The following is a 27,490-nucleotide window of genomic DNA, read 5'->3' as shown; positions in this document are numbered from 1 at the left end:
CTGACCACCACAAAGGTAAGAAATCCTATTCATAATTCTTTTCTTTATCCCTTTTTTTATTTTTACACGTTCATGTTAGCGTAATCTTTCGTACAGAAGATTACGATAACGCGAACGTACGATTAGCCTGGGTCAGCATTATGTTTACGTTGAACATTCAGGTAAACATTCAGGGTGTTGGAACAGAGCCCAACCATGAGGGTGTTGGAACGGAGCCCCCTTTCCAATGAACCGCTCACCACTTGTTGTGGAGACCCGGGTGCTAAATGACTTGTAAACGACCTGATTTTTTTATTTTTACACGTTCATGTTAGCGTAATCTTTCGTACGGAAGATTACGATAACGCGAACGTACGATTAGCCTGGGTTAGCTTTATGTTTACGTTAAACATTCAAGGTAAACATTCAGGGTGTTGGAACGGATTAAAACGATTTACATTATTTTTAATGGGAAAAATGATTTCGGTGATCGAACAAATCGGTTTTCAAACAGGGTTCTGGAACGGATTATGGTTGAGAACCAAGGTTCCACTGTATGATAATTTTCCCATTTTCATTTGGCGAGACAGATTAAAAAGCCTGACGGGCTGCATGTGGCCCCCTACCCATAATTTGCCCACCCCTGTCTTACAGTATAATGTCATTGCTGTACTGGCGATAACAATCCTAGTGCACTGTGTTTTTCTTTTCACTGAGGAGGATTTCCTCCGTGCAGGGCACGCGGAAAAGTGGGGGCGGCAAACGAGTTTCACAATAACGTGTCTCGGAGGAAGTTTGTACAAGCATGATAAAAATTGGACTGTCGTGCACAGACAGGCAGGAAGATTCACGAGCGGGCCATGTGAGGCTTCACGATTCCTCCCGTGGAGGGTTCAAAGCATGGATTTTGAGATGTGGCCTTTTCACATTGTGCTGTGGCTTCTTTACGCGGTGCCGGTATGCAGCATTTTCCAGGGGACTTGTCTGAAGAAAGGTAAACATCGACTTAATTCTATGCTCTGGTTTAAAGCAGTGTGTTTCAACCAGTGTGCCAGGCAGGGTTGGGTAGGGTTACTTTAACTGGATTACTTTCAATTACTTTTGGATTACTCCAAAACCAAATATGCTAATAGAAGACAAAAGAAACTAAATATGAATACAATTATGACTCACAACACATGATAAGCTTTCTCTCCTGGCTTTGATCTCTTTGATCTCCGGCAAAACGAACATAAAATGCGACAGAAACAAAATGAAAATAAATCCAAACAGCTTGCCAACATCATTTTTGCCGTTCCATGTATTCCGTTACTCCCCAAGCCTTTAGTAATTTTATTCATATTTAGTTTCTCGTGTGCTTTGAGAGCTTGACTTGTGTGCCGCGGGAAAAAGCCCAGTTTTATATTTGCAAAAAAAATGATGCCATTATTAAGTAAAGTTTACAGTAATCCCTTATTTTTTTCCGCAGGGGTCGAGTTCCAAAAAGAGGGCTAAATCCATTTAGTAGAAATCCTATTTTTATTTCACATGTATTATACAGAATACTCTATTTTACACTGAAACCAAGCCCCTTTTCCAGGCACAAGCATTTTTTTAACAAATAAAAGCACTGTCTAAATGCTTTAATTTAATTTAATGTATTTTATTTACAAATAACTACTGTCCATATATGGAGAAACTGTTTAGCCAATCAGAATGCAGAAAACAATGCACAATGAAAATCACGGAAAGTATAACGTGTTATTGTGAGGGATTACTGTATTTGCTTTCTTTCAGTAAATAACAGCAAATTACAAAATGTTTTTTCTCTTTATATACTAATTAATTAAGATGACCGGTATATTGCAATTGTTTTTTAATAAATAAAGTGAAAAGCGAGTACATTATTTTGATGATTTCAATTATTTTCGCATTTTAATTTAAAAAGTTAGAACGGCAGGTAAAACTTGCTTATTGTCAGTTTAATGATCTTTATTTTTCTAGAAAAACAATGTTTTTTCTTATGTATAGTAAAATTACAGCTAAATTAATGACCAAAATAAATAAATTGTTTTACACAAATGATGAAAAAAAATATTGTATTTTCAATGTAGGGAACATGATAAATAAAAAAACAAAAAGACAAAAAAAATAAAATCATCCAACCATTGCCAATAATTATTTTTTTAACATTTGATGGACCGCGGGCTGCATGGCAGCATGTCCAGAGGTTAGCGCATGTGTGGCACAGTTCTGAGGTCATGGGATCAAACCTTCCTGCGTGGAGTTTGCATGTTCTCCCCGTGCTTGTGTGGGTTTACTCCAGGGACTCCAAAAACATGCATGTCTGGTTGATTGGCCGGTCCAAATTGTCCCTAGGTGTGCCCTGTGACTGACTGGCAACCAGTTCAGGGTGTCCGGGATGGGCTCCAGCACCCCCGCGGCCCTACTGAGGATAAGCGGTGCAGATAATGGATGGATAGAGTGATGGGCAGTGTTCCCCCAGACTATTCTTCTTATTATTATGCCTCGCCTTAGAAAAAGGTTGGGAAACACTGGTTTAAAGCATGAAGAAGACGACTTTCATATATTCATTAACGAACAAAACATATTATTTAAATTGACGAGAGCATACTTCACCTAAACGTTTGAGATTCACTTTCTTGATAAAACTCTTCTGCAAACAGAAAATTTGGGTGTGCCTTGTTTGGCTTTCACAGATTAACAAATGACAAGTCGAGGCATTTAAAATCATAATTCGAAAGATATGCATTTCTATTCATTTTAAAGCACCTCCAGCTGTTGTGTTCTTCATGTGTTTACTATTCAGCCATGTCTAAAGGTCATTAAGTGTCATCATTTATCAGTTTCTCTTTGCAGAAAGTCCAAAGTGAACTTAGAACCTGCTGAGGTGATAAAGGTTATTCAAATAAATAGACCGTACATTCGGTCATAGGGTGCCTGGAAGGAGTAATTAGAAAAAATAAAGCTGTTTTTCTACATGTTTGGTCATCCTGGCTTGGAATGGGGTGACAAATCTTTAAAAGTCTAAATTGATTCATATAAATGTTTCTGTGATATGTGGTAACCCAAACTTGACTCTAAAATCATTTATTTATTCTACTTAATCACTTCACAGTGTTAATGGGGCGGCAGTAGCTCAGGAGGTAGAGCGCTCCCAGTTCGAATCCCGGCTCGTCCGTGTTACATGTCGAAGTGTCCTTGGGTAAGACACTGAACCCCTAACACCCCCAATAAGCCGCTATTGGGAAATGTGGAGCACATTGTAAAGCGCTTTGGGAAGTCATTGACTTGAAAAGCGCTATATACCGTATTTTCCGCTCTATAAGGCGCACCGGGTTATAGGGCGCACCCCGAAAAAATAGTTTTTGGTCCTATTTTTGACATACATAAGACGCACCGGATTATAAGGCGCTACAATGGGAACGTGGACAAAACAGTCAGATAGTTCAGTCCAACTTATTACCCCCTTAACAAATACGTGTCGAGAACACGTGCGGATGCGGTGTCTGTAAGATGTCACTCAAATGCATCGTTCCATCATTGGGAAGGTTAAAGTCTTGGGATTCAATAAATGATAACCATTCCTTCGTATCTATTTTCTTTTTCGCTCGCAACTTTACTGTGCATATGACAATAAACACTTGGAATTGAGTTGAATTTAAAAATAGACACTGCATTCCATCCATTATCTGCACCGCTTATCACAGAAACATCGAGTTCAGTCTGAAACAAGATACAGGGATAATATAGAAAGCCGGAGTAGCTCACCGAAGTCGTTGTGTTCATAATAATGTGCAGGCAATGTCCTCTTATATCCGTGAGGGTAGTAAATCCAGGAGAATACAATATTTACAAATACAGAATAGAAAAAAATGCTTTCTCTATGCCGTCAGCCACATGCTGTACGCATACGTATTTTCGGCCAATTGCAGGCTTTGTTTCGCTGTTTAAGCCAATGGCAGCCTGTAAATTATAAAAAGGATCCGCCTCTTGACCTCCGAATAACTTTAGCCAATAGTGATCGTTTCAACTGATGATTGACACGTCTTTTTCGGCCAATTGCAGGCTTTGTTTGCCGTTTGAGCCAATGGCAGTCTGTAAATGATAAAAAGGATCCGCCTCTTGACCCCCGAATAACTTTACCCAATAGTGATCGATTCAACTGAAGATTGACACGTCTTTTTCGGCCAATTGCAGGCTTTGTTTGCCGTTTGAGCCAATGGCAGTCTGTATTTTTCGATTGTTCTCAGCTTAGGGATGCTGCTGGAAAAGTGAATTTCCCTTCGGGGATGAATAAAGTATCTATCTATCTATCTATCTATCTATCTATCTAAATGATATAAAGGATCCGCCTCTTGACCTCCGAATAACTTTAGCCAATAGTGATCAATTCAAATGATGATTGACACGTCTTTTTCGGCCAATTGCAGGCTTTGTTTGCCGTTTGAGCCAATGGCAGTCTGTAAATGATAAAAAGGATCCGCCTCTTGACCTCCGAATAACTTTAGCCAATAAAGATCAATTCAAATGATGATTGACACATTGGTTAGCCAATGAAACGCCGGTAAATAAATCCCAGCATCCACCGCGTACTACTTGGCGTTCGGGGGAAAATCGAGTCGGCGGCTGCAAGTTAGTTGGAAAACTTAATGTTGATCCATAAATAAGGCGCACTGTATTATAAGGCGCATGGTCAGCTTTTGAAAAAAATAAAGGCTTTTAGGTGCGCCTTATAGTGCGGAACATACGGTAAATGCAAATCAGTTCATTTCATTTCATTTCATTAATTTAACACTCTGTAATCGGATCATATATCCACTGAAGTAGTGTAAAAAGTTTACTACTTAAGTGTTTATTTAACACTGTTTGTTTTAAGGTACTCAGTAATAGTAGGAAATTATCACTAAATACATTAAATTACTCAGTTGCTGTGTTAATTTAACACTAATTATCTCAACACTATTATTGAGTGCATTGAAATAAACATTGTTTAATCAACACTTAAAGAGTAAACTTTCAACACAACCTCGGTGAACATACATTATGTTGTTGTCTTTTTTGCTAGTACAGTGGAACCTCGGTTCTCGACCATAATCCGTTCCAGAACGCTGTTTGAAAACCGATTTGTTCGATCACCGAAATCATTTTTCCCATTAAAAATAATGTAAATCGTTTTAATCCGTTCCAACAACCTGAATGTTTACCATGAACGTTTAACGTAAACATAAAGCTAACCCAGGCTAATCGCGCGTTATCGTCATCTTCCGTACGAAAGATTACGCTAACATGAACGTGTAAAAATAAAAAAATCAGGCCGTTTAAAAGTCATTTAGCACCCGGGTCTCCACAACAAGTGGTGAGCGGTTCATTGGAAAGGGGGCTCCGTTCCAACACCCTGAATTTTGGGCTCAGTTCCAACACCCTGAATGTTTACCTCGAATCATAAATGTAAACCAGGCTAATCGTACGTTCGCATTATCGTAATCTTCCGTACGAAAGATTACGCTAACATGAACATGTAGGGATCATTTCTATAGTTTTTGACTGGCTTTGATGCTAGGTCCTTAGCTTGGCCTTTTAGGCTTTGATGCTAGGTCCTTAGCTTGGCCTTTGATGCTATGTCAGTCCTTAGCTTGGCCTTTGCCATGATCTTTGATTTTTGCAATCCGGAGATGGAATAAGAGCTTGCTCTGTCCACTCCACGCATCGGCCCGGTATTGCAGTACCTCCGGGAACGGTGCATTCGCAATGATCGCAGCAAGGCTTTAGGGCTAGGACCTTAGCTTGGCCTTTTGGCTGAGAGTAAGTGTCCCGGCTCCTAGGCTTTGTAGCGTATTATGAACTGACCGATAACGGATAATGGATAATGAATAACGAAGATAGAACAATAACCCTGCTGCTCAGCATCGCACCCTGGCGTACGCACTCACGCATTACCGGCGTTCGAACTTTTGACCGAACAGCGAAGCAAGAATTTCTCGAAATTTTTGGTCGGACTCCTATTTGTTCGAACTGAGAGGCGTTCGAAAACCGAGGTTCCACTGTATCCGTTAACCACTATGGTCGTTGTGGCACCCCTTATGGTGTGTCTTGGGTAAGTACAGCCTGGTGGCACCCATTCCTCCCGAACCGGGCGCCTTAGGTAAATGTGCTAACCCCTGCATTACAGAGTGTTAAATTATCACTGGTAATTTTACTGAGTAGGGATTGAGTAGGATAAATAAATGGGTTTTATTTTGGTCAAGTTTGGATACATCAGGGTTAATTTTGTACTTATTCCTGCTGAATTCATACATCGGGTTATAAAAGGTGGCGTCCATAACTTCAAAATCTTCTACTTGCTGTCGCCATCTTCTGGCTGAAATCATCATTGCATCATTCTGTCAAGCTGCTTGTTTTGCACGTGCAAGTTAGGGACTGTTTTAGATACGCTCGAATAAACTTTTCTTATTTTCTTTTTGGGGATTTGGCTTGGCATTTGGACTGTATTTGAAACAGTACTTTTCTTACTTTCACCATTTTCATCATAGAGTAAAGTAAAACTGCGACCCACGTGCGTGAAATCTCCTCCAAATTAAAACTGGCTTGCATTCAGAACAAAATATCAGTTGAAAAACAACGAAAATCATCAAACGCATACAATAATGAAGCATAAATAATTTAATCATTATAAATAATTGAAAGAAAGAAAAATGAAATACCAGATTAAATAAAATGTCTTTCTCTAAAACAATATTTTTCAACAATGGCGGTGTCAGGGAAGGAAAAAAACAGGTCGATAGCTGGGACTGGGAGAGCAAGGCGTGGTTGGGTGGTAAGCGAGTCGTAAGCCAGAACGGGAGAGTAGACGTGTTCGGGGAACATAAATGGGTCGTAAGCCGGGACGGGAGAACAGACGGTGTCAGTAGCAAAAAAAGTCGTAGCCGGAGACAGACGGGAGCAAAAACGGGACAGATGGGAGTCAGGGTCGTAAAAGGCTTGCCTAGTATTCACTGAGGTTCACAGACGGACTGACAACAGGTGACAGACAGAACTGGGTTCAAATACTGACAGAGAGCCAATCAGAACCCGCGGCAGTTGGCACCAAAAGAATGGGCACAGCTGAGTCACATCAGTAATCATTGACAAACACCTGCAAAAGAGATTTCATTGGATGCCAGTCTGTTATTTTGACTATTATTGCACATTGTTGTTCCTTTTTTTTTTTTAAATTACATCATTGTCGCTATCTGCTAATCGTGTAGCTATGCTGTGATTTCCAAACCCCTTAGGGCTGATATGCATTTTGTAACCTAGGAGTTTAATAAAAAAAAGCTCAGGAGAGGGCTTTTAGAACAGGTTGTACTTTCTTATTATAAGGTTTCTCTCCCGGTCCTCCTTGCAAATCCATTGATAGCTTCTCTCCTTATTTTGAGTGCCTACTAAACTTTAAGCTTGTAACGTTTGAAAATCAGGTTTAAAATATATTCAAATTCAAAATATCGGCCACATTATTAACCAGAATAAATACACTGCCAAACCTCGTGAACCACGGTGATCACAAATGATAAGAAAAACTGTAATTTGTCAATTTAGGCAAATGATAATTTAATGTTTAAAAAGATACATGAAACTGGTGGTGAGAATTATTTTTGTAACAATTCTTTACAGACTGTGTGCATGGAAAAAATATGCCTTGGCTCAAAAAATACAATTAAAATACCACCAACTATTAACTAAGAACAGGGTTGGGTAGGGTTACTTTAACTGGAATACTTTCAATTACTTTTGGATTACTCCAATACCAAATATGCTAAAAAAAGACAGAAGAAACTAAATATGAATAAAATGACTACATTTTGTGCAGACTTGGGGAGTAACGGAATACATGGAACGGCAAAAATGATGTTGGCAAGCTGTTTGGATTTATTTTCATTTTGTTTCTGTCGCATTTTATGTTAGTTTTGCCGGAGATCAAAGAGATCAAAGCCAGGAGAGAAAGCTTACCACGTGTTGTGAGTCATAATTTTATTCATATTTAGTTTCTTTTGTCTTTTATTAGCATTTTTGGTGTTGGAGTAATCCAAAAGTAATTGAAAGTAATCCAGTTAAAGCAACCCTACCCAACCCTGACTAAGAACGGGCTTTTACCGTTTACGTACATTCCAAAATCACTGATGATTCTTTTTTCTTTTTTTCAGAGCCTCCCCCAGGAGTTCTGGTGGTGTCCCAAGGAAGCAGTTTTGTAATTTCCTGTAACGGCGACGTAAAGGTGGACGGAGTGAAAGTCCAAGTAACTAAGAACAATCCCAATCATAAAGACGATTTAATAAAAACTCCTACGAACCCATCTCTGGTTGAAATAGAACAAAGTGAAGGGCTAGTGTTATTATCGTCGTCCACAAATCGAGTTGCCCATCCAAGTAGCGCGTCCCAAAAAGGCAAAAAAAGGGACAACAACAAGGGGAGGAGGGACGCCAAATGGAAGTGGAACGGGAAAACAGTGGGACAAGGACACTGGGACTGGGACGGTTTTACATCCGGTGCCAGCGGGACGCAGATCTCCGTGGCCTCAACCCGTCTGAAGGATTCTGGGAATTACTCTTGCCATCACAGAGGCCGAGTCATTTTCTCCATAAGGGTCATTGTGGCAGGTAAAGTAACGGTTTGGAAAATATGCCTTTTTTATGAGATTGTCCATTTGTTATGATTGTTATCATCTTGCCCCGAGTTTAAATACTTTCAAATAAAAACAGGTTTAATTGTATTTAATGGTGATTTGGTAAATTATAGTATTAAACATTAGGGCAGTGGCACTTTTGTGATTGCTGCTATGACAGGATGCTGGTTCTTCTTCCATGGTATACAGGAGGTTATTGTAACGAGCAATTCATGAGCCACAGTTAAGGCCCAAGTGTTTTCTTGCTTCTAGCAAACTTTTCTAATTGCTTGCAATGGCGGGGCCATGTTTTTACGCTCTGTTAAAAAAAGTCAGTGCAACAAGGCGGATAGCTCCGAGCTAAACCTTTTTTTCTGGTCGCTAAGTTAGAAAATGTTAAACTTGGGGAAAACGTGACGCTTGTCGATGTCCCATTTTTACCAAGCCGTCTAATCATAGTGCAGGTGGGACAGGACAAACTGCATCAACCGAATCTCAACATGTGTCAGTTAGCAAAGGTGGAATAGGTTGACAAACCAACATTCCTTCTGATTGACAACAATACGAAGCATAAATACCATAAATTCCGGACTATAGAGCGCACCTGATTATAACCAGCAGCCATTACATTTCGGGATGAAAACCGATTTTGTACATACACAAGCCGCACCTATATGTTAGCCGCATGCGCCCACATTGAAAAAACACAATAAAAACACGAAATTAACCTTTACCCAATACAGTACAAAAAACACAGCCAGCAGAAATGATACCGGTACTTAACATTTAATGGAGACCTGCAGAGTCCAGGTGCCCGTTGAAAGTAATCCAAGGAAAAAAGTGTATATTTCCAAAGGTAAGTGTGGGAAAAATATATATCCACTATTGTGGGCCGCGTCCACAAACACCTCTCACCTTTACTCCACTTCCCGTCAGCCCGCGTTTGCCCCGCCCCTTCTTTCTCATTTGCTCGTACAAAACATATGAGAATAAGTTTCTAAAATAAATACATTACAAAAATATACAGTTGCAAATTCATATTATACATGGTTACACATATTTACAAAGAAAGACGGTACACCGAGAGAGTTTTCAAAGCTTTAATAATATTATAACTTTCATCCCCAACCGTGCCTGTGAAGGGTAGCAAAACGCTACTAGCAACACGCTCGCAAAACAGTAAACAGCTCTGTTAAAAAAACATACCATACTTGAAATAAGCATGGCAAACCGTCCTCATCTTCCTCCTTATAACTGACGTCATCAAAGACGTCTTCCTTCAATATGGGAAAGAGACTATGTCATGTCGACGCGGTCCCACGCTCCCTTATTTAAGAGCTCACTAACATTACGCTCGCAAAGTAAATCCTACATCAGACTGCTCGATTGCGTTTAGCTAGAAAGTTGCATCATTTTTTGGGCAATTAGCATAATGACGATATTTCTACACTAATTTTATTTGTGCACAAGCTAAGAAGTTGCAGTTTAAATCTTACCTTTTGTACCCGAGCACCGCTAAATTGGCCGCATCACTGAATAAGCCGCAGGGTTGAAAGTTTGGGAAAAAAGTAGCGGCTTATAGTCCAGAATTTAGGGTACACAGTATGCCCTTTGCAATCATTGATATAGAGTAAGAAATACATCTAAAAATTATTCTGATTGACTTTGTATTTTGTCAGGACCAGAACAGGATCAGGACCCAATCGCGTGACGTTCCTCACACAAGCCTTTTATTTTACGGGAAATGGGGGGGTCATGTACGTTAGGAAGCCAGTCTGGCGTGGAAGGACAGGAAGCCAGAGACCGACGAGACCGATTCCAATTGCCCGAGTTGATATCGGACAGATGGGGTCAATACCGGACAGGAAGGGACAGACAGGATTGACAACAAATCAGGATATCGATAACTAACAGGAGAATAGATAGGAACGAAAACTGGAGAAAATAATAAACAGGACCAAAATAGACAGAAACAAAACTGGAACCCGAAATCAAACAGGACAAAATAAACGGGAACAATACCGGACTGAAGACATCAACAGGGAAACAAGACCGAGTCAGAACCCACGTCTTGTGGGGCAGAAGTTCGTTTGATGGGCTGACCACCGAAGCAAGAGAGCGCTGAGCTATATATAGACAGAACGCCAATCTCCCAATGAGCCACAGCTGGCACCACACGGGCGGGGCCAATTGGGCACCACGGCAACCGTGACACACATGGGCACGGCCAATTGGGCACCATGGCAACCATGACAGTATTTATGTGTATTTAAAAATATTATTATTATATTTATTATTTTAATAATACAAGTTTAAAAGACTCTGGCAGTACCAAATAAACCCTGGCAGCCCACCAGACTCTTCCTATGAATGGTAAACACTGCTTTAAACTTTAGTGGCTAAATTGCTCAGTTTGACATTTTTGGATTTGAGTATTTGAATATTTGGTGAATCATAAAATCAATAGTAAGAATTGACGAGTTGAATTTAAATTTCGTGTGTTTGTTTTGTATTTATGGTTGTCAGACTGTCAAAATAAAAGCTGAAATTAGCAGTTTCTTTGGAGTTTTAATACTTAATATTCTGTGCATAAATGAGCAAGAGGACATTTGAGTGATTCACGTTTGCGGTAAAAATGGCTGACTATTACTTTTATACAACAAGGGCAGTTCCAAGGCTGAGTAAAAACAAAACTGGGAGAGTGGAATTTTCCACTGGAAAGAAGTGTCCTTTTACAAACGGTTTTAAAAGGAATGGATATGACAAGACCGCGCTTCATCTTAAACACAACTGAAACAATGGAGAAGTACTACAAATCAATAAAGAAGTTATGAATGAAGAATATTTACAAACATGACTAAATAAAAGAGGTCACACATTTCAATATTGCAACATTACTAACTCGTTAATTGTGTCATTTAAACATGTTAGTATTTCTTTGCATGATTTATGAGTATTAAATTAGCATTTAAACTGAGATTGGGATTAAGACCAGTTATTCTTGTATGAGCACCCTAAATTCATTTATGTGTTGAAAACAAAATTTTCTTTTGAGGTTTATATCACGCAGTTCTGGTGACTAGCTTATATAACCCACTGAGCTCCATCGAATCTTCAATGAGAATGTTTACAAATACTCAAGTGAATGTTTATGTGTTGCAGACCCTCCTGAAGTTCCCAGCCTGTCCTGCTCCAAAAAGTCGCCCAGCAGTAAGATCCGTTGTGATTGGACGCCTCAGAAGCCAGTGACGTTACAACCCAACTGCTCTCTCCTTCTCAATAAAAGGTCAAAGCAGCAGCTAATTGATTATCATCCAAGTAAAGTGAAGGTGGTGATAATGGGTTTTTTTTGTATACGAGAATGTATATCTGTCTGTCTGTCTGTCTGTCTTCTCTGTCTGTTTGTTTGAGTCCACCCAAGAAAAGGGGGGAAGAAGTTTAGATATGACCACCATCTTTCACTGGTAGTCGAGTTGGTTACCTTAGATGTGAAAAAAGCCCCCCAAAAAGTTGACTCAGCGCTTCTGGTTTTGTTGACTCAGCATTTTCCCCAGAAAGACATTCAACTCTCCCACGCAAGAACATCATTGGAGATCGACACCAAATTTTACAGGCAGTCAGGTAGGTTAACCTGTCAGAATCAGAACAGGAGGAGGACCCAGATGCGTAACGTTTTCGGACAAGGTTTATTTTATGGGAATGGGGCAGTCATGCGCGTGAACACAAACGCCAGTGATTCGGCGATCGCTGGGCGGAAGAAGTAAGACAGAAGTCCGGCATGGAAAAACAGGAAGCCAGAGGCAGACGAGATCGATACTAGATACACGAGCAGATACCAGACAGGACGGGATAGACAGGATCGATACCAGATACACCAGCAGATACTGGACACACGGGGTCTGTACCGGATAAGACGGGACAGCCAGGATCGATACCAGATACACGAGCAGATACCGGACAGATGGGATCGATACCGGATAGGACGGGACAGACAAGATCAATACCAGATAGCAGAAGTACTTTTGCTTGAGTACACTTTTTGGCTACTCAACCCACCTGTGGTCCCCCTTCATCTTCATGGTGGATGTATGCCAACGTCTCACCACCAACCATCACAAGAATAGAGTTCTTTCCAGATTACATTTTCAGATGTTTATTTCCTACCTTGTAAACAACCCTTTTGCGTTCTCACCTTTTGGCCCAGACCCAGTGACAAATTCCATCGCAGCAAGTGCTCCTTTTCTTCCCGGTGGTCTCGCTGCTGGTGCGTCCTGGATCACAATGAGGACGAACTTAGGACACTTCACATGGCCTATTTGTGTGTCACAAACATTGCTGGAAACACCACAAGTTCCGTTCTGTCCTTCTTCCCCTTGGACATTTGTAAGTATGCTTACAGGCACACTGTTAAAGGTTTAAAGCCTGCAGGCTTCACTCAGCCCGTTTGATTTTATATGGCCCGCCATAAATTTCTGAGTATGTAAAAAGAAGAACCGTGTCTTGAGGTCATTTCTATCAAAATTTATGATTTTTTTTAAATAAATGCAAACCAAATGCTCTCTCTGGACACTAGAGGGCGTACTCGTGTAAAAGAGCTGACGTCCTGCACCTCTAAAACTTTCATTTTGTATTTCTTTTTTCTTTATTTATTTAAAACCAGCTTTGTCAAACATACGTCCTGCAGGCTGTATCCATCCCGTTGGATTATTTAATTAGGACCGCCATAAATTTTCTTGGTGTGTATATAGAAAAAGAAGCGGGCCTTTAGGTCATTTCTATCAAAAGTTATGATTTTTTTTTAATAAATGCAAACCAAATGCTCCCTAGAGACACGAGATGGCGTCCATCCATCCATTTTCTGCGCCGCTTATCCTCACTAGGGTTGCGGGGGGTTCAGGATCCAATCCCAGCTATCTTCAGGCTGTGGGCAGGGGACACCCTGAACTGGTTGCCAGCCAGTCGCAGAGCACACAAGACATACAACTCACTCGCAAGTTCACACCTAGGGACAATTTGGACCGGCCAATTAACCTGACATGCATGTTTTTGGAATGTGGGAGGAAACCGCAGTGCCTGAAAAACTCATGAAGGCACGGGGGAACATGCAAACTCCACTTTAGGAGGCTGCAGTAGCTGGAATTGAACCCTGGACCTCCGCATCGTAAGCACCTAGCCGCCACGCTATCTACTAGAGGGTGTAAATGGATAAAAGAGCTGACGTCTTGCACTCCTAAAACTTATTTTGTCTTTATTCTTTATTTGTTTATTATACCCAGCCCATTGGATTATTTAATCCGGCCCACCATTAATTTCCGAGTATGTCAAAAGAAGAAGCAAGTCTTTGGATCATTTTTTAAAACAAACGCAAAGCGAATGCTACCTCCGTACACTAGAGGGCGACAATGTGTAAAAGAGCTGGCGTCCTGGACTTTTTATATATTTATTTTATATTTCTTTATTATTTTTCAATTTTGAACCATCTCCACAAATGAGGCAAAAATTATAAACTTCAATTCGTACAGAGTGTTAAGTTGGTTCAGGTGTAAAACTGCATTTATTCAACTGCTAAAATAAACCGAATATTACCTGATATTGATGCACTTAAAGGCATGTTAAGGGCAAAAAGATACCTAGTTTCAGAGTGCAATAAGAGAAGGGCAAAAAGGGGTGATGGCATTTTTCTGATTTTGTGTTCCGGACAATGTTGTGCAGTATTTTCACAGTTTCAGCAGGCCCCATCCAGTAGTTATATCTGATGTTATTGCCGGTTCACTGGTAAAACTCTTGTTTTGTATTTCTTTTTTATTTATTTTATAGCAGTATGACAATTGAAGCAAGCATTTTGTATCTATAGGTCCCACTTGAGTTTGTTTAGTGTGGTGAGTTGGTTTAGATGTAAAGCTTCATTTATCCACTTGTTAATATATTCAATAGCAAAAATGAAAATCGTTTTTTTGCAATTTTTTTTGACTAAAAGTCTTGTGCTAGCAAATATCCCTTGTCATCCAGAATTATAATATGTAGGGTAGGCTACAAATGAAGGCTGATTGACAAAACATAATCCTAAAACTACGGTAAAAACATTTTAGGTTGGCATTCTTTGACTGATCTGGACTGCCTGAGAACAGAAAGTCTGAATCGGGCCCCAAAGCCAAGCTGAGTTAAATATCCCTTGTTTCCGGATTTGTTTTAAATGGAGTCTCTTTTGTTCTATAGTGAAGCCTGATCCTCCGTCGGTGGTGTCGGTCCGACAGGAAGTAGGACATGAGACCAGGCTGAAGGTCAACTGGACTTTCCCTGCTTCCTGGAAGTCCCAGGACAATTATTATGTGCTCGTCTATGAACTCAAATACCAACCTGTCGACTCATCGCTAAGTACGCAGGTACGCATAAAGGAACTCCTGGATAACCAACACCAATATTAATATTATTGATACTAAGCAAGTACCGTAAGTTCCGGACTATAGAGCGCACCTGATTATAAGCCGCACTCACCACATTTTTAGAGGATAGCCGCTTTTGTACTTGTACAAGCCGCACCTGCATATAATCTGCATATAACCCGCATGCGCCCACATTAAAACATGTAACATAATCACAAAATTAACCCAAACCCTACTTTGAATCCCGCGATTTTAACTGAATATAAAGTACACAGTCCAAAAAACAAAGCCGGAAAATAACTGGAAAATGATACCGGTACTTAAGATGTGATGCAGACCTGCAGAGTCCGGGTCCCGTTAAAAGTAATCCAAGGAAAAAAAGTGTATATTTCCAAAGGTAAGGGTGGGAAAAATATATATCCACTATTGTCTGCCGTGTTCACAAACACTCACCTTTACCGGTCCCCACTTCCTGTCATCCCCCGCGTCTGTTACGCCCCTTCTTTTTAATTGGTCAGTGCAAGACTAAGTGTCACAAATAAATACATTACAAAAATATACAGTTGCAAATATATTTTACATGGTTACACATATATACAAAGAAAGACGATACACCGAGAGAGTTTTCAAAGCTTTAATAATAATATTATAACTTTCATCCCAAACCGTGCCTGTGAAGGGTAGCAAAACGCTACTAGCAACACGCTCGCAGCACAGTGAACCGGTCTGTTAAAAAAAACACACCATACTTGCAGAAACCACGGTAAACCGTCCTCATCTTCCTCCTTATTACCGACGTCATCAAAGTCGTCTTCCCCAGTATGGGCAAAAGACTTTATCATATAGACGACGTCCCACGCTCCCTTATTCATAAGCACGTTAGCAACACGCTCGCAAGGTAAAGTTTGCGTGCAGTAGCTCTGTTTCCTTTTTTATCGGACTGCTCGATTGCGTTTAGCTTGCAAGCTGCGTCATGTGCCTTTAACTCGAGCGCCGCTGGCGTCTGTTAGAAAAATTACATAAATTGGTCGCATCACTTTCTATGTAGATGGTGCAGCCCGTCTCTCTCTCACCCAGCCCCTTTGGCCACTTTCTAAGTCAGGGGTGTCCAAACTTTTGGTAAAGCAGGCCAGATTTGATAAGCTGAGGGCCAACTATTTAGCTTGGCATTCTTCGAAAAGTGTATATTAAATTCACCGTCTGTGAGAGGTTTTGCCTGGCGATCAGCGTCGCGATCTCATAGCTCGCCTTTGTAGCATTTTCATTTGACTCGTAGGGTCTCGTGAAAAAGCGCTGCACTGCCGTTGGAACAGATTCGAGTTGCTTCACTTTTTCACAGTGTCTGTTTCCATCTAGGTTTTTGTGGTCAGCATGTTTTGTCTGGCAGTGCCTCTTGATCATATTTTTTTGAAAACCGCCACAGTCACTTGGCAAATTAGGCAGACGCAGTTGTTTCAGAATTCAATTAAAAATTACTCGAATTTCCACTTGTCTGGGAAGCTGAGGCCCTGACAGTCGACTTTCCTTTTTTCATTTACAGTCACCATGTCTTAAATGGAGTGAGCTAAAATTCTCACAGAAAGCCAAAAGCAATTGGATAAAGGGCGACTGATGTAATCTGGTAAAATGGTGATTTTCAACATTTCTCACATATTATTAATTTTATGGCAGAGGCCGCTGGCGAGTAAAAAATGGATCACGGGCCGTAACTGGCCCTGGGGACTTTGGACATGGCTGCTCTAACTTTATGCCTCAGTTGTGACTGACAGGCACACTTTTAGCACCTGGCCTGCTGCTGCATCCTGCCTGCTAGGAAGAAGAGTGCCAAATCTTTGCCCTCATCTCTACCAAGAGCTAAAAATGACATGGATTTTTTTTCAACTACAGAAAAGGACCAGGTCGACCAAATTTTCACGACCATAGGGCGAACACTGTTAAAAGTCTCCGTAGCTGGTTCTATTTCTGTATTTAACACTACACAGGGCGCACCGCACGGTAGGGCGCGGGTGCCCTCTGCTGCAGCCGCGTTCCAACAACACATACAAGCATACAAATGTGCGTATTAAAAAAAAAAACAAAGAAAGCGAGTTTCGTTATGCTTTATTTAAGGATTGATTACAAAGTAAAATGCACGGATAAAACTCTTTTTTTAATAACAGGGGTTTGGTACTCACATTTTGTACCTGTAATCCATATCAAACAAAACCGTCAAAATCCTTGTCCTCTCTTTCTGACCAGAACAGCTTTGCTTAATCTCCAAGGTTCACTTTCTTCACTTTACGGGCCATGCGGCTCCTCGGCGAAAGCTCAAACAACAGTCCCGGACAGACACGTTAGCTCAAGCGTCGATGATCCATTATTTTCATTAAAATTCGCTGGAAGTTTCTGCTCCACTGCAGTCCTGGTCCGGATGGAAAAATGACACCGCTTCATAAAACAAAATCTCTAAGACAATCACAATAACTTTTGATTTGCTACAGTACCGCGTTAGCATCCATGAGTACTTCCGCAATCAACGGACGCATTGTGTGTGAAGTCACGTGTCCTCTTCTGCACACGCGCTTGTCACTTTCATACAGGAGATGCATAGAAGTCACAGGAGATCGCAAACAAGTCCCATTTAGTTGGAAATGTTAACGATTTCACAAAAGCATCAGATTTCACCCCAAAAGTTTGATGACTAGGCCAAGGCTTCGAACCTTTGACCTCCAGTCTTGGCCTTGGCGTCAATTACTAAGGGGGGCATAATTACTGTTCTCTTGTTATAAAACTGGTATCTACCGATACTACCATGTATGTACAGCATCACCCACCCCTAAACCTACGCTGTAACAGAAGTGGAATATTTCTCAAGTCTGGTTACGTTTCGAAAAAAAAAGTATAAGGACAAGCCTAGCCTTAGCAAATAAAACGGCTCAACCGCCTCATCGTGGCAATACTTTGAGAAATTATTGATAAACTTTCAACCTAATTGTGTCACGAGGTGGGTGAGGTGACCGGACCAGAACGGAGGCAGGAAGGGAGAACTCAATTGCGTACGATCAAAGCTTTTATTTACCAAAATAAAAGTTGTCCAAAAACTCCGGGACAAAACAGAACAAAAACATTCTTACACTCAGAATGGTCAGGTACAGGTTTCCTCTGACTTAAACTAAACAGGACAAGGCATAACAGAACAGAAAAGGTATAATGAGCCAACACCCGCAATTCCCACAACCCAACCTTAAATAGCAGCCACGCAATTAGCTGATCTGCTTCAGCTGGTGCCCAGGGGGCGGGGCAGACCGGTCGCCTCGGCGACCATGACAAATTGTCAAATAAGTTTACATGCACAACATATGAAATTACTTCCTCTTCCCTGTGCACAAACGTGCAAGTAAGACACAATTCAAAAAACAAATAGCGACAAGTTAAAAAAAAAAAAAGAAAAAGTATGCATTAAAAAATACACGTTTAAGAACTAACAATGTACAAAGTTTAGCCAGAATCTAAATAGAGCAGTTTTGCAGAGAGGTGGGAGAGAGTAGGGCAGGGAGAGAGTTCAGAGTCCTGATGGAAGAAACTGTCCTTGAGCCTGCTGGTTCTGGCTCTGAGACTCTCAAGTCTTTCTCCTGACGCCAGCAGGTTGAAGAGGCTGTGAAATAGGTGGATAGGGTCACCAGCAAACCTGTTGGCACTTGGAAGTTTTAAGTATACTTAAATCTTTGTGTGTATGCATGTGTTTGTGCCGTAGCCGAAATTGATCAAGGGACGTCGCTCGTTCACCATCATCGACGCTATTCCAGGCGTGGAATATGAAATCCAGCTCAGAACTCAGGATGAATTTGATGGTCTATGGAGTGCCTGGAGTGCACCGGTCTATGGCAAAAGCTGGATTGGTAATTAGCATTTCATTCAAACAGACGCACACACAATGCGATTGGTCGCTATCATAACATGCGATCGGATGTATGACTATAATTTTGGCCTCCTGTCAGACTCCGGCACCTCTTGATCTGGGTTAGGTACAAATGTTCTCACAGCAACCTCAAAGGTTGGCTCTTTGGTTTCCTTCCTGAATGTTTGAATTCTCCGAAGAGCATTCCAAGAAAAACAAAGATAGACAAGGCAAAGCAGACGTACTTTTCAAGTAATTGCTCCTCTTCCGCTCTTTGTTTTTCTTAAGTGCATACCGAAGCAAAAAGGAATCTTGGAAGAACAATTTGGAGTCTATTTATGTTCATCTTCGACGAGGGAGACATAAATGAATGAATGGATGAAGCTTTATGTCGATCGTAAGAAAAATAAAAACAAAAGAAGTCCAAAACTTGCATATAACAAAGGCTTTATGAATATACATATTTATTTCATCTCATCTCATCAGCTGCACCGCTTATCCTCAGTAGGGTCGCGGGGGTGCTGGAGCCCATCCCAGCAATCATCGGGCAGTGGGCAGGGGACAGCACGGCGGAGCAGTGGTTAGCGCGTGTGCGGCACAGTTCTGAGGTCGTGGGAACCTCCTGCGTGGGTTCAAATCCAGCTCCCGGCCTTACTGTGCGGAGTTTGTATGTTCTCCCCGTGCTTGCGTGGGTTTCCTCCGGGCACTCCGGTTTCCTCCCACATTCCAAAGACATGCATTTCAGGTGAATTGGCCGGTCCAAATTGTCCCTAGGTGTGACTGAGCGAGTGAGTTGTCTGTCCCTGTGTGCCCTGCAATTGGCTGGCAACCAGTTCAGGGTGTCCCCTGCCTGCTGCCCGATGATTGCTGGGATGGGCTCCAGCACCCCCGCGACCCTACTGAGGATAAGCGGTGCAGCTGATGAGATGAGATGAGATGAGATGATATTTATTTAGGGTCTGTTCATCATCTGCATTATCATCACCATCACTATTACCACCGCCATCATCATTGCTGTCTCCATACATTTTTAGCATATTATCTATTATTATGACAATAATTCTCATTGGAGCTCATGCTGTCAACTGTTTTGTGGTGTGTGTTGCCCATCAAACAAAGCATCTTTAAACCTGCTGCTAGAGGAGGGTGGCCCCAGGCAGCAGGATCACCCATTGCTAAGAGTCCTGATCTGTGTATTAAAAAGACAAAACATGGGAGCATGAGCGAGGTGCATCCAGCATTAAAGCTCCCACTTGTCTGCCCAAACTATGAGTTGTGCAGTACACGACTGTTTTATGTGCTTACTAAAAGTTATCGCTATGTAATTGAATCTTAATTAATTTAGTTTTTATTCCATTTATTTAGTTTTCTCTATCATCACCAACATATTTATTTAGCTCATCGTTTTGTTTATAAAAAATAGGTCTAAATTGGACTGAATATGCATAATATAAAGGCGACAGAAATATGATGACCTAGACCAGGGGTGTCAAACTCATTTTCACTCGGGGGCCACACGATAGAACAAACATTTGGTCGGGGGCCGGACTAGTAGATTAAAGAGAAAGAAAAAGAGAGATAAAGGAATAAGAGAAAGAGGGAGGGAAAAGGAGAGAGGGAGAGAGCGTGAGAAACAAACGAGATAAAAAGAGAAGTCGTGAGAGAGGGGGAAAGAAAGGGAGAGGAAGTAAGAAATCCAAAGAGAAATAGAAAGACAGAGGAAAGAAAAGAGAAAAGAAAGTGTGAAGGGGAGGAAGGGAGAAAGAGAAAAGAGAAAAGAGAGAAAAGGAAAAAAGGAAGTTAGAGCAAACGAAGTTAAAAAGACACAGAGAGAGCGTGAGAAACAAAAGAGATAAAAAGTCGTGAGAGAGGGGAAAAAGAAAGGGAGAGGAAGAAAGAAATCCAAAGAGAAATAGAAAGACAGAAGGAAAGAAAAGAGAAAAGAAAGTGCGAAGGGCAGGAAGAGAGAAAGAGAAAAGAGAGAAAAGGAAAAAATGAAGTTAGAGCAAAAGAAGTTAAAAAGACACAGAGAGAGAAAGAGACAAAGAGCAACAAAGGAAGAGAAAGAGAGAGAGACAGAATGTAACAGACAGAGTGGGAGAAAAGGGGTGGAATAGAAAGAGAGAGAGAGAGAGAGAGAGAGAGAGAGAGAGACAGAGAGAGAGAAATAAATACAAGTACAGTGTCTTTGCAAGAGGCACCTGGCTTTGGCAACATCAAGTTGACCTATTTCAACCTGCAGCTTGTTTTTTTCTTGCGCTTCTCTGAGTGTTGTCTCGCGGGCCGGATTCAATCCCTTAGCGGGCCTGATCCGGCCCGCGGGCCGCCTGTTTGACACATGTGACCTAGACAGTTGATAAAGTTAATAAAATAAAATAACAACAATAACAACAACAAAAAATAATAGTCATGACAAAAGTGATCTTAATAATAACAAGCTTAATTATTAGCTTTTCCAATATTGAAAGTATAAGGCTTCTGCTAACATTATTTGGATATTGCTAATGATAATATTGACATTAGGAGACACACGACAGTTATAATAATAATCAACATCATAGTACCAGATTACCCATCTATTAACTCTATAACGCTACTAATCTACTAAATATCATTCAGACACCAATCATAGTGCCAATTACAACAACAATAGCCTTAATAACAGATAATAACAGTTATATAATAATAATAAATATGATAGTATTACGAATAGAAATAAGGTAATTGGTCCGTCCAAATTGTCCCTAGGTGTAAATGAGCGAATGAGTTGTCTGTCCCTGTGTGCCCTGCGATTGGCTGGCAACCAGTTCAGGGTGTCCCCTGCCCACTGCCTGGAGATGGCTGGGATGGGCTCCAGCCCCCCCGCGACCCTAATGAGGATAAGCGGTACTGCTAATGAGATGAGATGAGATTGGCTTTTACCATCCATTTGCTACATAATGGTTCTTTTCTCTAAATATCATTTACATCCCATTTTCTTCCTCTATAATGTTGTTGTTTTTTAATCTGGGTTTGAACAGGTGAAGATTTTTACATTGTTTGAGCCCATCATGTAATTCTAATACATGACATTGATTTTGTGTTGCATAACAGCCACTAAAAATTTTAAATACGGTTCATTATTTTCATTTCAGACTCAAGGACTCGAGACCCAATAGTATTTTTTAACGATGACCTGTTCAACGTCACGGTAAGCAAGTCGGATTGGGTTATGAATATTTTACTTACAGAACCACTTTTAAAGGCTTTCTTTTGTTTTTTTTCCCTTTTGATTTATGACCACAGAAAACTACAAGTAGAAACATTTTGAGTAAATTTAGGTCCGCTAATGTTTTGTGGTCCCTCTAAGTACAATTGCTACAGGTAACAAACATTATTGATGCTAAAGGTGAAAAACGGGCTCCAAACTACCTCCTTTAATAAGATGGATGAAAGAAGATAGTGAACAAGCTAATAGATCTGTCCGATAGGAGGCGCAGTCGTTCCATCCCTTATTTGATATGGGCAACTGTAACTGTTCAGTTTTTGTTTATGAAAAAGAAAGAGAGAAAAAAAATAAACACAGGAAACAGAGGGATGTGGGAGTCATTTTTGTGCTGGGCTTTTTTTGCTCTGTAATTATGAACTAGATCAGGGGTAGGGAACCTATGGCTCGGGAGCCATATATGGCTCTTTTCACGAGTACGTATGGCTCCAAAATAAAATGTAACTATTTCACATCTCTCTGTGGCGTTCCAAAGTCAAGCGATTTCATCCCGATTTTGGTCCATATAAAGCCGAAGCAACTTAATGCAGAAGTTCGATAAGAAACTGATAAATAAAACGCTGGCAAACGACTTTGATTGGATGAGCAGTACAGGTGGGCGGATCCCTGCACACAGCGCAAGGCACTTCCTTCTCTCTCTCTCGCTCAGTGCAGTCTACACCCAAAGTGAGTATGACGATATGCTTATCGTTTGCAGGAATTTGTGACATTTTTAAAAAAGAACTTTGCATGCACATTGTTTGGAAACCGTTATTAAGGACAAATTTGTCATGGTCGCCTTGGTGACCAGTCTGCCCCGCCCTCTGTGCAACAGCTGAAGCAGTTTAACTAATTGTGTCTGCTATTTAAGGCTGGATTCTGGGCTTTGCGGGTGCTGGCTCATTATACATATCTACACATTCCCCGGTCTGCTATGCCTTGTCCTGTTTTAGTTTTTTTAAAACATTTTCCGTCTGTTAAGCCCTGTCCTGTTGAGTTCGTGCCGGAGGAACTCTGTACCGTTCTGTTCTGATTGTAAGAATGTTTTTGTTTGTCTTGTCCCTAAATTTTAGACAACTTTTATTTTGTTAAATAAAACTTATGGATCGTCACGCAATTGAGTTCTCCCTTCCTGCCTCCTGCCTCCGTTCTGGTCCGGTCACCCCTTCCAGTTCCACCTCGCCACGTGACAAAATTTCATGGAAAAAAAATCTCAACTGAAGGTTACATTGATTTGGGACACAGGATTTGGCATTATTATCATTTCATACATTTGATGAAATCATCAAATGACACACAGTGAAATAAAATGTGCTGAAGAATTAGCTTTTGTCTCGAGAGCGCGTTTGGCAGTTTTTTCAATTTTGTCTGAAAATATATGATGTGGCTCTCTCAATTTCTTTTTTAAAAATGTTTTGCTTTTATGGCTCTTTGGGTCAAAAAGGTTCCTGACCCCTGAACTAGATGGTTTGTTTTTTTAAAGATCTGTTTTCTTCTGTTTACCGGTTAATTTTTTAATGTTAACAACTGACTGTCAATCATGTATTGACGTATTATTTTAACGCCAATTCCCCATTTTAACTCCTGTTCGTTGGTTTCTTTCATCTTGTAGTTTCCGGAATATGAAAGCTCCGGCACAGATGATCCATCTGAAGGTGAGTCCATCTGGAGGCAAATCTTCAAAATTGCGGTTAAATCAAAAAGAGCGTTCATTTTTAAAAGTTCTTTTATGAAAGGTAATTAAATCACTGGAGAAAAAAATGCGGACCCGTGAAACATTACACACGACACATTTGGCGTACGCCATTCCTTGAAATTGTCCTTTTGTGTCTTTGCAGCATTTCCAGAACCGAGCGTCAAACGCCCAACCGTGTCGCATCATATTCTGTGGATCTCGTGTCTTTTTGCACTCGTCGCATTTATTTTGGCAGCCTATGTTTTCAGGTAAATGTTTACATTGCATAGATACAGTCGAAACTCATTGGCGACGGGTTAAATCTGTACTAGTTTTTGTAGCAAGCCTGGTAAGTAACAGATTTGTTGTGGTTTTGAGGTGGACCCAAACGCTGGGAGCAGGGAAAGGCAAGGTGCTCGAAAAATTACCAGATAAATGGTAAAAACACAATCAAACTGAAAGAAACGAAAAAAACAAACCTCAGAAAACAGGTGGGACTGAAAAAAGGTGGCGATGGATAATTAAAGTGGTAAATAGAAAAATCACTCAAAACTGAGTGCTGTCCAAAATGTCCTTATGAAGGGTGAGGCTGATTTTTTTGTTTAATTTTAACTCAAAAGTTAAAGCTTTAAAGCTGATGAGTCAATTCATGCTCGTTTCCACGTTTATTTTTGTTTTTATTTGTTCCTGTAGCATTAAAATGGGTAAAGAAGAAAAGGCCTGCTTCAAGTACTGTCTAAAAGTCAACCCAAACCCGAAAAAGGATGATCAACAAAGTTTATTTGAATACTTCTAAGAAATGCACATCCTTGCACGCACGCCATAAGGAGCTTGACAGAGGCTGCACTGATGTCAAAAGCTAGAAATGAGAAAAGTTTAATTCTGTACAGCTCCTTTAAAGTAACAGCATTAACTATGAGCTTAAACTTTAGCACTTTTGTAGCAGCTTTTCATAAGGTTTAGCTTGACTTAAAACATATTTAAAGGGACAGTGGATTCTTTTTGACTACTTAATGTCACTGTATTGTGTAGTGCAACCAAAAACGTGTGCTAAAAAGCACAAGGAAAAGTACTAACTCCGGAGACTCAAAGAGACCTTACCGTAACATTCTTCTTCTCATTTCTTTACCCAGCCTTGTAGCACTCGTTTCCGTTGGCACAACAGAACGCGGCGGCATCTCGTGGGAAAATAATACACACTGTAACTTTAACTCATATAAAGGCAGGGGCCTTAAACTATCATCCGGGAAGCCGCAATTGCTGTGAGTTTGAGTCCCCTGCTTTAAAGGGACAGAGTATAATATTTAGTGCCCCCTAGTGGTACAAAAAATGTTCATCCAGTAAAAAGAAAAAACACTGGTTTGAATAACTGGCAAAAACACACAAACTTTCATGAACTAGTACAGGATCAGGACCCAAATGCGTGACTTTTCTCACACAAGCCTTTTATTTTACGGGAAATAGGGAGCCATGCATGTTAGACAGCGGTCTGGCGTGAAATGATAGGAAGCCAAAGGCAGACGAGATCAATACCAATTGCCCGAGTAGATATCGGACAGATGGGGTCGATACCGGACAGGACGGGACAGACAGGATTGATATCAAAGCAGGATATCGAAATTAAACATGACAAACTAGTCGGGGACGAAAACTGGAGAGGATAATAAACAGGACAAAAATAGACGGGAACGAAACTAGAAACCGATATTTAACAGGAAAAAATAAACAGGACAGGAAATGCCAACTGGCAACAGGACCAAGTCAAAACCCACGTATTTTCAATGCTGCATTTAACAAAGCCATTATTCCCACAAAATGGCACAGGGTTTGTACGGGTCCTTCGAATATTTAAAATGCTTGACTTTTAGTGTTGTGTTTTAAGGTTTGAGAAGAGATGAAAATTGCGGTGACGTGATTGTTAACGCTTGAAATTGTCGCCATGTTTCTTGCCAGTTTGACTCGATAAACAATACAGTAGATTGGTTGCGGCAGTGGTTCAGGAGGTAGAGCGCTCGTCTTGGGATCAAGAGATCGCAGTTCGAATCCCGGCTCCTCCGTGTTACATGTCGAAGTGTCCTTGGGTAAGACACTGAACCCCTAATACCCCCAATAAGCAGGTTAGCGCCTTACATGGCCGCATGGCCGCTATTGGGAAATGTGAAGCACAATGTAAAGCGCTTTGGGAAGTCTTGACTTGAATAGCGCTATATAACTGCAGATCATTTCATTTCATTGCAGGGCAGAGGTTTGTTGACGGACCGACAAAAGGAGAGTGACAGGACTGGGCTTAAATAGTCAATGAGCCGCAGCTGGCGCCACACAGGCGGGGCCAATAGGGCGCTATGGCAACCGTGACACAAACTATCAAATCAATGTTCATTTTTATGAAATAATGGGTGGAGAAATTATATTTCTTTTACACCGTGGAATGCTCACCTAAGTCGGCACCATGTTTGTCTGGCATCCTGCCTCCATGCTGTGCAGTGAATCACTGGCCCTTGCTCGTACTAGACAACACAGTTCCATACAGTGGTGAAATATCACACATTGGGGCTTCAAATGTGCTATTAATAGACAGGGTTGGGTAGGGTTACTTTAACTTGATTACTTTCAATGACTTTTGGATTACTCCAATACCAAATATGCTACTAAAAGACAAAAGAAACTAAATATGAATAAAATGACTACATTTTGAGCAGGCTTGGGGAGCAATGGAATACATGGAACGGCAAAAATGATGTTGGCAAGCTGTTTGGATTTATTTTCATTTTGCTTCTGTCGCATTTGATGTTCGTTTTGCCAGAGATCAAAGAGATCAAAGCCAGGAGAGAAAGCTTACCACATGTTGTGAGTCATAATTGTACTCATATTTAGTTTATTTGGTCTTTTATTAGCATATTTGATATTGGAGTAATCCAAAAGTAATTGAAAGTAATCAAGTTAGGGTAACCCAACCCAACCCTGTTAATAGATGTAAGCATGACACTTTTTGTTGTTTACATACGAGGAAAATATATATTCTCTGTCGTATAAAGTCAAATTAAATCGTTATAATGACTGTGGATCACTGTGGGGTTATCATTCCAGGTACAAAGAAAAAATCCTTGCCAAGGCACAAAGTCTAACTTTCAGGAGCCACTATGTTGGTCCAGCTCAACCCAAATCAGCAGCTCCGGTGCCACCGGAGGCTCAAGCCCTGGTGAACCTCAATTCACCAAATCCTAAAGGAGATCTTTCTTTGGGACAGGACGAAAACCAAACAAAAGAAACAGACGCTGAGCGGCAAAGGACAGAAGAGCTTCACTTCAACAACACGAGCTATTTCTTCATTCAGAGCGAGTGACAACATGAAATGACCACCAAAGAACTGTTATTGTGGCCGTCACACCCACAAATGGCAATTGGCCAACTCTCTATGTCACAATATTGGGTAATGTCATAGCCCAACATCCTGATGTTTAATCCTCAGTGGTCTCCAACCTTTTTCAACCCGAGAGCTTATTTTTATCACTAATTAGTGCAAAGGGCACCTATTTTTTAATGCATTTCGAAAATATCAACTTATCGTGTTATTACAATGTTATTACTATGTTATTACCGGGTGAAGTCTTGGAATTAGGGTTAAAAAGACTCAGTCGACCACTAAAGAGAATATTTTACTAGAAAATCACAATGGCCCAGCACTGGTGGG

The 27,490-nt window shown here is 40.8% G+C and overlaps 1 protein-coding gene and 1 non-coding gene across 3 annotated transcripts; both read left to right on the top strand.

The window, feature by feature from the left end:
* The first annotated feature begins 707 nt into the window (after positions 1-707).
* Positions 708-27,490, top strand: il6r (interleukin 6 receptor). Of its 2 annotated transcripts, none has more exons than XM_088327366.1 (10): positions 708-973; positions 8,163-8,615; positions 11,783-11,906; positions 12,825-13,003; positions 14,837-15,003; positions 18,737-18,881; positions 22,015-22,070; positions 23,737-23,779; positions 23,963-24,068; positions 27,047-27,490. In XM_088327366.1, the coding sequence occupies exons 1-10, from the start codon at positions 880-882 to the stop codon at positions 27,153-27,155; spliced, it is 1,476 nt and encodes a 491-aa protein (XP_088183492.1). In that variant the 5' UTR covers positions 708-879; the 3' UTR covers positions 27,156-27,490. The 2 variants fall into 2 exon arrangements, with proteins under 2 accessions (XP_088183492.1, XP_088183491.1); XM_088327365.1 differs by having other exon boundaries at positions 26,887-27,490.
* On the top strand, positions 5,547-5,730 carry LOC148372780 (U2 spliceosomal RNA). Its single transcript, XR_015849826.1, has one exon. It is a non-coding gene; the product is annotated as a U2 spliceosomal RNA (small nuclear RNA).

This window comes from Urocampus carinirostris, chromosome 2 (assembly GCF_059441175.1).
Source record: "Urocampus carinirostris isolate Australia breed hairy pipefish chromosome 2, RoL_Ucar_1.0, whole genome shotgun sequence".
In the NCBI taxonomy this organism is placed as follows: domain Eukaryota; kingdom Metazoa; phylum Chordata; class Actinopteri; order Syngnathiformes; family Syngnathidae; genus Urocampus; species Urocampus carinirostris.
Note: the sequence above shows the minus strand (reverse complement) of the source record. Positions and strands in the feature narration are given on the sequence as shown.

What these genes read in the sequence shown, in the direction of transcription:
- il6r (XM_088327365.1), top strand. Translation starts at nt 880, where the DNA reads ATGGATTTTGAGATGTGGCCTTTTCACATTGTGCTGTGGCTTCTTTAC. An exon ending in CATAAGGGTCATTGTGGCAG is followed by an intron (nt 8,616 to 11,782) that starts GTAAAGTAACGG and finishes TATGTGTTGCAG; the next exon opens with ACCCTCCTGAAGTTCCCAGC. An exon ending in CTATGGCAAAAGCTGGATTG is followed by an intron (nt 18,882 to 22,014) that starts GTAATTAGCATT and finishes TTTTCATTTCAG; the next exon opens with ACTCAAGGACTCGAGACCCA.